This window comes from Nicotiana tomentosiformis, chromosome 7 (assembly GCF_000390325.3).
Source record: "Nicotiana tomentosiformis chromosome 7, ASM39032v3, whole genome shotgun sequence".
Taxonomy (NCBI): Eukaryota; Viridiplantae; Streptophyta; class Magnoliopsida; order Solanales; family Solanaceae; genus Nicotiana; species Nicotiana tomentosiformis.
Window position 1 is genome coordinate 12,191,410 of NC_090818.1, and position 11,508 is coordinate 12,202,917.

At 40.5% G+C, this 11,508-nt stretch overlaps 1 protein-coding gene across 1 annotated transcript; it reads left to right on the top strand.

Moving 5' to 3' along the window:
• Positions 1 to 9,374: 9,374 nt before the first annotated feature.
• Positions 9,375 to 10,452, top strand: LOC138895252 (uncharacterized). The gene is made up of 2 exons (XM_070179923.1): positions 9,375 to 9,615; positions 10,031 to 10,452. The coding sequence occupies exons 1-2, from the start codon at positions 9,375 to 9,377 to the stop codon at positions 10,450 to 10,452; spliced, it is 663 nt and encodes a 220-aa protein (XP_070036024.1).
• Positions 10,453 to 11,508: the final 1,056 nt, after the last annotated feature.

Here is an 11,508-nt window from a genome sequence, read left to right on the forward strand (position 1 = left end):
TGATGGAACACCTTCCAATACACCTTGTACACGAGGCACGACTTGGATGGCCTGTTCAATGCAGATGGATGTATCCCTTTGAGAGGTAATATTATAAGTTTGATGTAATATTCTATTTTATTTGAATGCTCTTGGCTAACATGACATTATATAGGACAAGTGGCAAATGCAAATAATTTGTTAAGCAGAGGAATAAGATTGAAGGATCTATATGCGAAGCCTATCTTGCAAAGGAAACTGCACATTTTTGTTCTTATTATTTTGAGAGTAACGTGCCATGTTCTAGGAATAAGCCCAATAGACACACGGTCGAATGTGTGAATGATCCATTATATCTACCAATGTCCATATGCAATCAACCAGGCCGATGTTCTAAGGATGTTAGAAAGAAAAGTTTGACTGATATGGAGTACAAGTCAGCTACACTTCATGTGTTGCTAAATTATCCCGAAGTTGTACCATTTTTCAAGTAAGTATTGATTTATTAGTTATCAAAATGTAAAATTTACTGTGACTACATATTGATGCAACTACTAAAAATATTTGATATGTCACAGTCACTTCGTGGGTCAATTTGGCCATGATGTTGTATATACGAGATTTGATACGTGGTTCAAACAGTTTGTAAGTGTATATATATATATATATATATATATATATAGTGAATGTATAAAAATTGATTCATAAGTTGTGCTAACTTAAGAATTTTTTTAACACTATCTAGGTAAATAATCCAAATAATGGTGTAAATTAATTTTTGAAAGATATATCTTGGGGACCTGGGCTTCAGGTCACAACAATGTCTAAGTACGTAGTGAATGGTTATAAGTTTCATACAGAGGATTGCTCTAAAAATAAAAATAGCAACAACAGCGGAGTGTGGGTTCAAGGTGGTGATGACAACCAAGTTGGAGATATTGATTATTATGGTGTGGTCAAAGAAATATTACAACTAGAATATACAGGTTGGCCATATAAGAAATTGATACTCTTTAGATGCAAGTGGTTTGACCCAAATCCAATAAGTGATACAAGAGTACACAACCAATACAACATAATTGAGGTTAATCATACGAGGGAGTATGATCGCTATGATCCTTTCATAATTGCACATAACGTTAGGCAAGTGTATTATGCTCCTTATCCATTGCGGCGGAATAAGTACGATTGGTGGGTTGTAATAAAAACTAAGCCTGTAGGTAGGGTGGAAGTCGAGAATGTGTTAGATGTTGCATATCAAAAAGATATCTCCAATGTTCACCAAATAGTGGACGATCAGTTAGAAAATGATTTGGAACATCCTGAACGCATATTGGAAGAAGTTGATATAAATGAAGTAACAATTATAGAAAATGAGGACGAAGAATCAACTGATGAAGCTCAAACAAGTGAGGACGAAGAATTCTCGGACGAGGAACAATACGTCGATGAGGATTAAAAAGTTGGTTTTTTAAAGCACTCTCATTTTATAGCTAGTTTCTTATATGTTTCAATCTAAATGTGTATTATATTATGCAGATGGCAGGCAAGGGTCAAGGTAACAATGACCCTACTAGTTCTCGGGGTCGAGAAAAGGGTAGGAAGGGAAAGAGGAGGGTAGAAAATAATACTCCTTCTTGTCCACCCTTTTCAGAGATGCCTATGTCTTATCCTCCACCACACGGCTATACTGAGCTGCCACAGCATCACGAGCCGTACACCTTCATTTAGACACCAAGTCTTCCATCACAGGGCCATAGGACTATACGTCCGGCATACAGTCCAGCTGCCTCACGACCATCTACATCGCAGCCATCTACATCACATCCACATGGATCACATCCCTACATATCACAGCCACATGGATCGCATCCATCCATGTCACAGCCACTCGGGTCACAGCTATCGGTATCATATCCACTTGGGTCCCATCTAGCTATGTCGCAGTCACAGGGATCACAATCACCTTCATCATCGACTTCATCTATTGCAGGCCTTCGCCTGCGAGGCAGTAGCTCTGACCCGCCTACACCGTCTTCACATGCCTCTGATACACATGCTTCGGATGGTGATGACGAGGTAGTGCATTATGATCGATATGGCAGGATCATCATAGTCCCTGAGGGTGATGGGTAAGTGTTATTCATTATTTTTGCGTCTATTGATTTGTAACATTTTTACTAAGATATTAATGTATTTTTATTGTTAAATTACAGGTTCAGCCCGGGTAATAAGACTACAAAGATAATCACCAATGCCATCTGAAAGCTTTATGATGGCTCTTATGCGACTTGGACTGATTGCCCATTCTCACTGAAGGAGCAAATTTTCAATCAATTTAAGGTATAAATGTTCTTTTAAACAGTTTAATAATTTATATTTATGATGTTTCCATCTAATATTTAACTTTTGAAATACAGAGCAAGTGTGTATGGGAAGACCGCTATAGCGCGGAAGTGGCTGCAAATTTTCATCATAAAGCTCACAAGAGATTGGCGGATGCTTTCTCGGATGCTAGAAAGAATAACAAGAGGACTGACTGGTTACTTGAGAATTTTTGGAATGATTTGCAAAGGCAATGGCTTACCGCAGAGTTCTTAGAGAGGAGCAAAAAAGGAAAGAAAGCTCGCGCATCCGAGAAGGGAGGCTCCTTACACACTGGAGGTGCGATCAGCCTAGGGACAATAAAAAGAAGATTGGTACGTAATTGCTTAAATTATTTTACTTTTCTAAGTATATCTATTCTGTTTATTAACTAAATTAATTTATTTTTAGGAAAAGAAGTATGGGCGTCCAATGAGTCATGATGAGCTATTCAAGGAGATGCATATTGTGAAGAAGAAGAAAGAGGGGGATCAAGATAGGTGGGTTGAGGATCGGGCCTCGACTGCATATGTAAGCTTTCAATTTTCTTTAAGTATAATAATTTACTTTTATAAAAATTTTGAAATACTGATTTGATTTAAAATAATATAGGGTCGCTACCAAAGTAACGTGGAGGAATTCATCCGTAGTCATCCGACTGGTGAATCGGGTGAGCCAACCCAACCTTCGGACGAGGATGCTGAAAGAATATGGTTGGAGTCTGTTGGCGGTCCAAAATGGGGGAAGGAATACGGGCTTCCTACTAAAACCTTCCATCGCTATAAGTGTGGAATGCGAGAAATAGGGACTTACTCGCAAGGCGAGCAACTTAATAGGGAGAGCCTCTCCGCTATGCGGGAGACAGTGACAAAGCTCACATCCAAGCTAGAAGCAGCCAAGGAAAGAGAAAGGCTTAGAGATGCTCAATTCCTTGGCATGCAAGCTCAGATCAGAACTCTCCTATCTAGTGGATTTTTTCCATTGCCCCGATCTCGTGAGTCATCTCCAGAGGGTCGACCTCCACGTGATCGTTCCTCCCGTCCTCCCCCTGATCGTGCTTCCCGTCCTTCACAAGACCGTTCTCTATATCGTCTTGTAAATGAAAGTTCATCAGACGGTGATGATGATGTTGTAGAAAATAACCCTTGACTTTTATATACTTTGAACTAGACAAATAGAACCAGTTTTGAACTAGTTGTAATTAGTTTTAACTTGGTTTTGGATTTTTATGTTCAATTGAACTTTAATTTGTTAGTTTTAAAGTATTTATTGAATGTTTTGGTTGTTGTTGTTGTCGTCGTCGTTGTTGTTGTTGTTGTTGTTGTGTTGTTGTGTTGTTGTTGTTGTTGTTGTTGTTGTTGTTGTTGTTGTTATTGTTATTGTTGTTGTGTTGTTGTTGTTATTAGGTGTATTGGTATGCTGGCAGGTGGTGTAGCTGCCAAAACAGGCATTTTATGCCAAAATTAAACCCAAAAAAACCGACCAAAGTTGGTCCGTTTTTAATAAATAAAAAAGAATTATTCCAAAATACCGACCAAAGTTGGTCGGTTAATGAATATTGAATTCCTAGAATTCAACATTACCGACCAACTTCGGTCGGTATTTTGCCTGCACTGTTGAGATTACCGACCATAGTTGGTCGGTAATGTTTAATTTTAATTATTTTAAAAATATATATATTTTCAATTACCAACCAAAGTTGGTCGGTTTTTTTAAATTTTAATAATTAATAAAAAAAAATAGAATTTAGTTAAACCGACCAACTTTGGTCGGTAAAATTAAATTAATAAAATATGTTTCCGACCAAAGTTGGTCGGTAAGTACTTAAACTTGTCAGATGGTCGTTTTAAGCTACCGACCAAAGTTGGTCGGTACTTTCCGACCAACTTTGGTCGGTAAGCCATTCCGACCATCAAAACACCGTCCACACCCTAATGGTCGCGTTTTGGTCGGTAATTGGCCATAACCGACCAACTTTGGTCGGTTTTTTTGGTCGATTTTTAGCAAATTTCTAGTAGTGAATCAAGAGCAGAACTTAAATAAGTTACCCTTCACATGCCGGTCTTCTCATTAGTCGATGTGGAGATAGAATTAAAGTAAAGAAATTGAGAACCAAGCTCATCAAATTCTCAAATGGTTCTCTATTTCCCATATATTTCTATAACGTTAATGGCATTACTTCAGCATCCAATTACAGAGATTCTTAGGGTAGTAAATTTATATGCCATAAATTCACAAAGTGTGCCTGCCTTGTAGCCATGCTTGAGACGATAGAAATGGCCAAAGCTAAACCTAGCATTTGCATAGGCTCTAGGTAGACTTCCATGCAACATGTAAAATTTAGCAAAAGGAAAAGGTAATCCTCTTTCCTTTTCTTTTGTTGGTTCCTTTTTTCCTCTCTTTATGTGTTTTATGTTTTTTTTGTTTTTTTGGGGGGGGGGGGAGGGGGGGGAGGGATTCAAGTAGGAACCTTATTTCCTAGCGACCTATATAAGCTATAGTACAAGACAATTAAATGAATCATGATCGAAACTTTCACATGAAGAGGTACACGTACGGCTAATATTTTGAACTGCTTTTAGAATTAGGAATTTAAGGGGGGGAGGGGGGGGAGAGAACATACCAACCAGGTAGTGTCAGTTGAAGAATTGCTATCAATTGAAGAAAAGAGAACATACCTCCCAGATAGTATCCTGAAACCACTGAAAGTGCAGTAGGATATCTCAATGTGCACATCCATACAGCCAGGTCTCAACAATGCTGGATCAAGTAGGTCCTTGTGGTTTTTTGTGAACACTATGATTTTCTCATCTCCACAACTCGACCACAACGCATCAATAAAGTTCAACAGCCCAGACAAATCTGCATTCGTAGAAATTTTAGCAAAACAATGGTCAAAGTATAACACTATAACAATATCTAGTGATACCAAATGATATTTCTTAAGGAAAAGGATCAAGCTTACTCCTTTACTATATGCAATATCTTAATTTTACCCTATGTTATACTTTAGGGTCATTCATACCCTTATCGTTAGCAAATCATCTCGTATTTGTCCTTAACTTTAACAGAGTTATAGCATGAAATGAGTAGATTTCTCGTGTCAAAATACATCATAAAAAAGGTCTAAATATACCCCTCAACTTGAGTGTAGTCCTTTTTAAAGAATTCAAGGTCAACTATGTAAAATCTTCATCCTTATTCAACTAACTTTTATTTTTGCTTTCTTTTATGACTTTTTTTCCGCCCAAGTTTCTGATTGGGGAGATCGGAGGAGGAGGGTATAAATTGGTATTTTGAGATTATTTTCCCTAAAAGGAAATGAAGAGTAGAGTAGCAGTTCAAATGAAAACCATCTAACGAGTAATATAGAAGAAGCCAATCAGCAAATGGATTTACTATATACTCCATTCCTATAATATTCAATAAGATAAAGGAACCAGGTAAACTAGGGTATGGGGGTCATGGATACATTTTACTAAGCAGCTCTTGGCATGCTTCTTTGCTTAGTCAGAAGCACAAATACGGGCACTCCGCTGAGCGTGCAGTGAATTATTGTGACTCGAGTGCTATAGGTATGGCTTACAGTGGCACGAGTCTTCATATTGCTCCAGATTGAGTTAGTAGTAACCTGTTGGTTTGGTCAATGATAAAGATCTTGATGTGAAAATAAGAAGGCAAAACCACTTTTTTGGATATTTTAAAAGGATTAAGCAGAAAGCTTAACAGCTCTATAACAAAACAGTTATGCTAGCTTCAGATATTTATTTCATACTCTACAAAAATGACAAGCAGGATTAGATCTTGAAGGGGAAAGGACATTTTAAAAATTCTTATAAACATATGAAAAAGCTGAGCTACTTTCATATGTACTTGAAGATGCCTCAATTTCCACTGGCACAGAAACACAGAACAGCTAAAGGCAGATGTGCGATCTTATTTAGCAACCAAATGCTAAATGTAGGAACTGCCCCCCCCCCCCCCATAAAAAAATGATAAAGAAAATGCTAATTAGTAAGCTCACTTACTCATCATGTAAGGATAGGCCTTCCATGCCGTAAATACTTTTGGAAGCTATGCTTAACAACAACACGTGCAAGCTTCTCCGTGTCAACATTTGCTGCAAGCGGAACTTTTTGGGGATCGGTTTTGGAGCCGCGCTCGGGGAAAGACTTTTGCACGAACTTTTTAGAATCCAAGCCCTTCAATATCGGTGGCGCCCCCGGGATCTGATCAACCCTGGAGTTATAGGTTTCCATCTTTTGGTCGTTTTCTTCGATCTTCCTTTCTCCTGATTTTATTTGTTTTGTCAGTTCCTCGAGCATCTTAATAATTTCGGGATTAGTCCCTGATTCTTGTTCATTCGACCTCACTATAGCTGGCCCCATTTTATGGGTGACTTCTCAGGGTGGACTGGGCTCGAGCCTGGTCGGCGCCTGGGTTTGGCTCTGCAACTGGGCTATTGTAACTTGTTGAGCTTGCAACATTTCGAAAATCATACGCAAGCTTATCCCGCTTTCCTCAGCATTTTGGGTATTTCGAAATGCAGATCGAGTTCCACCATGAATGCTATTTTCAGGGTGGGAACGTTGGTTTGCTTCGATGGCCACATGCGAATCATCGTCAATTGGACCTATGGCCCGAGCTCCAACAAGATCGACTGGAGGCCTTTCATCCCCGGTTGTCAGGTTGTTGTTCTCATCTTGAAGGCCAGCTTCGTTGTCGATAGGTAGGGCCATTAATTGAGAATTCGTCATTTTTAGCCTGAAATCAAAGACACTTCCAAGAGCAAGTGTAAAATATTGTATTTCACAGAGATTCATACTAAATAACCACTATTATTCTTATCCCCACGGTGGACGCCAAACTGTTTACCCGAAAAATGGATAGAGTTGAATTTATACGTAGTTCTAAGGATACGTGGTATAGCTTGGTATGAATCGAAAAAGTAAATAGAAATATATTGAATATTAACTGTATAAAGGAATGAAATACAAACCAAATTGAGTAGAGAATGATTTATAAACAAGCGAGATGAATCAATGTCCAAGCTCAAAAAAGGATAATCTCAACTATATATCAATGTAGTAATCTTTAGAATGTAAGTGTATCAATATTTTCTTCTCTGGATGTTCAATCTGCCCTTACAGAAATGATACCACTCTTAATATAGTGAAAAAATTCCTGCTTTGGATATAATAAAAATACATAGTGGAGATCTCATGATAGATTAATTAATTAGCTTTTCCTTAATTCCTGCCGAGATTCTTTCCCTAAGTGCGACTACAACGGCTCTTTGTCTCATAGCTCGATCTTGGTTGGTCTTGGTACTGATCGATCTACAGATCTCGAGCTCGATATTGACTCGGGCTCGGTATTGACTCGAGCTCGATATTGACTTTGAGCTCGGTATTGGTCGGTCCCTGAACCTTGAGTTTGATTACTTGGCTTCAGATCTCATATCGATATTATAAAGACGACCTTTGGTCCATCACGTTCCAGTTTTGACTAATTACACGAAGGGCAAAATCGGTTTTGACCGTATACAGATAGTTCCCTCATTTTTCGGGAAGAATGTGGCGAGAAACGACATGATTTCCCAACGATATGACTAGATATACACTGACATTTGCATCGAGCCTGACCATGACGTACGTGATAAATGTCCCATCAATTCAGTTACCAAGGCATTAAATGTGCGTCAGATGATGGTTGGCCACTACTGATTTTGAAGTGTCATCACCAAACCTATAAATAGCCCCCCTTCTTCATTATTTTTAACCTTTTACTTTTAACTCTTCTCATTTTATCATTCACAGTTCTTCGTCTTCTCCAAAATTATCTACTTCAAGGTTCTGAAAAGTTCTTTGTTTGTTCTTCATCAAACACTGAAAAAATTCAATTTCCCGTCTTCTTTGTTCTTTGAAAACCTAGATGGCCAAGATATCTAAAACCGTTCCTCAGAAAGAGGCTGCTTCCTCATCTCGACCGGCCGGTGATAAAATGGTGGTGGAGCCACGCCTTGAAGAACTCGTTCCCGGGGGGAGTGTTATTGATTCTAATTTTAAAGTTGACAAACCCTCTTCGGTTGCCGGTCAATGCGAGCCGGTATCGAGATACATATACTCGATACCAAAGAGTCTCCTCGACATGGTGAAGAAAGACTGTAATTGGGTAAACAAAGAGGTCGTGATACCGACACCGGAGGAATCGATCACTACTCACGTGGAAGGTATCTGAGTGTTTATACTTACCCTTTCATGCTGGGTCCCCTCGATCCAGTCATCATCGACTTTTGCAAGAAATACCAGGTGACCCTCAGCCAAATTCATCCTTCTTTCTGGAGGATCGTGATCTTGATCCATTTTTTTGTGAGCAATATCGATAGGCTTCCCTTCACCCTCGACCACCTCATAAGACTATACAACCCTCGATTTTACCGAGGCGGGCTGATAAAGCTTCAACGTCATGCCACCAAGGTGTTTACCTCGAGTATAGATGAAGACAAGGACCTGGGCTGATTTGTTCGAGTGAAGACCTCGGACCTGATCCCAGCTGAGAAATGGAACATGAAACGTGAGTATGATCCCGTTTTAAATTTCTGTTTGTTGTTTTACTTCTTCATCCTTTCTTATTAGTATGTTTCTTGATGCAGCCGTTGCTTGGATGCCGGGAGTGATTCCCCACCTCGACAACTGGGTCAAAAACCTGGTCTCGATGTCATCATTTGTCGAGCGCTCATGGCTCGATTTATCGAAGGGTCGATGGGAAGCTCGTACCCATGGTAAGCTTTTATTTTGGCTCACCGATCTGTATATTTTTTTTTCGGACATAAGTTTTTCTCACTTTCCTTTCTTGTTGGTCTTGGAAAAGATGCGGTTATGAGACCCCCATCAGGTGATGAAAACATTCTACCGCCTATCTCAAAACCGGAGAAGGCGTTTAAGAGAAAAAGGGCCTCGGACTTCGAGGGTTAGAAACCAAAAAAGAGAGTGGCTCGAAAACCCAAGGTGAACATAATCCCTTTGACTATGGAGTTGGTCCTGAGTCTAAGGGATGGAGAAGAAGAAGAAGAAAATGATTTCGGGTTGTTATCTCCTTCCCGGGCTAGCACCGATACTCAGAATACTTCGATTTCGATGGGAGTTGATACTGCTCTAACCAGGATTGAGGAGGACGGGGAGAGGACTTCGACCCAAGTTCCCGAGCCTTTGGAGACCAAGGATCTTTTACCTCGGGGTAAAGATACTGTCGAAGAGGCGGCGGATGCCGGTGCGCAAACTGAACTTGGGGCTCCCGAAGACGGAGGCGGTTCCCCAAAAGATCTACTCGGGGCGATATAGATCAGGGATTCCCCTTCTTTTCCTTCTTTCTCCCAATCGATGATATGTGACGCTCAAGCTGTGGGAACTTATCACGGGAAAAGAGCTCGTGGAGGGGAGGATCCTTTCCATGGTTATTTTAACGGTGTAGAAGACATCACCGGTCCGGGTGACTCGGAGGCTCCGAAAAAGAGCTCGAGCGAGGTGGGAGTGCCTTCCCTTTTAACGAGGCCCAACAAGCCCTGAATAGGGTAAGTTCATATTTTTCTTGCTACTTTTCATACTTGTGTTTCCTTTCCTTAATAATCCCTTCTTATTTTCGTAGGCTTCTGCTCTTCATCACGAGGCATTTCTTTAATCACGAGGGGAGCTAAGCTGGTACAAGGCCAAAGTTCAAAGGCTTATCGAGGAGAGAGATGCCTTAAAGCTTCTCGGTGGGCAGAGAGAAGGAGAAGTAAAAAGACTTCAGGCCGAGCTAGAAGTATCTCGGAAAGAACAAACTGAGTTGATCGAGCAAGTACAAAAAATCTTTGGTTTTAATGAAATCGACTCGGAATTGAGGGCTAATAACTCGGTCCTGCACGTTGAGCAAAAGTTTGAAGTGATTAGGCAGCTTCGTGCTGAAGTGGATGTAGTGAAATCAGAGGCCGAGGAGTGGAAGAAGAACATGGACCACCTCGCCTCAGAGAAAGAGACTGCTCGAACACAGCTAGCTTCGGCTGAGGTCCAACTCCGAAGTTTAAAAGAGAAAACCTTGGTGCAAGCCAAGAATATCGAGGAGTTCTAGTCTCGGTTGGGCTCAATTACTTCCGATCAAGAGAGACTGGCCTCAGAACTGGCAGCGGCCAAATTGGAGGCCAAAATAGCTATGGCTAATACTGATGCAATGGTAGCTGTTTATCGGTCCGATGCTAAAGCAGCTCAGGTTCGAGCAAAAGAGGTTGCCGAGGCTGCTCAAGCTCTAGCAAATTGGATTGCTAAGCATGCTAAATGCCAATATCAGAGGGAGACTCTAGAGGAGATTCACGCTCGTGGCTTCGATCTTACAGTCGAGATCGAGAATGCAAAAGAGCTTGAAGCCAAAGCCAAAGTGTTGGCCTTTCCCGATGATGATGATATCGGGAGTGTGAGTGGTTCTAAGAGTGAAGGAGGCCTCGAGGGCGAAGATGCTGCTCCTGGAGAGGACTAAGTCCTTTTATCATTTTTCTTCTTTCTTTTAAGACTGTTTTGGTCTTTTGTAAAAAATACTTGATCGGGCCATGGTGCCTTTGTAAATGATTTCTGGTATATATAAAACTTTATTTCTTTTATGGCCTCTGAATCTTTTGTCTTTCTTGTTAATTTTTACAAAGGCCAAAAACTGTCTTAGCACGGGATAATTACTTGAAGGTCCGAGCGAATGTTCGAACTCGGCCTTTCCTTGTAGGTTGTCCCCGAGTGAATGTTCGAACTCAAACTGAGATAGCTTTTAGACTCGACGAATAGAGTTCAAGTGAAATGATTTGCTCAAATTTGAGCTAAGGTAGCCTTTAAGGCTTTTTCGGTCGAGTGAGAGTGATCTCTTGAACTCGAATTAAGGTAGCCTTTAGGCTTTGTGGTCGAGTGAGTGCTTGCTCGAACTCGAATTAAGGTAGCCCTTAGGTTTTTCAGTCGAGTGAGTGTTTGCACAATCTCGAAATAAGGTAGCCCTTGGGCTTTGTAATCGAGTGAGTGTTTGCTCGAACTCGAATTAAGGTAGCCCTTAGGCTCGATAGATAGTCCCCGAGTGAGAATGGTTTCTCGAACTCGAGTTAGTGTATCCTTTAAGCTTTATAGTCGAGTGAGGATTTGCTCGAACTCGGAA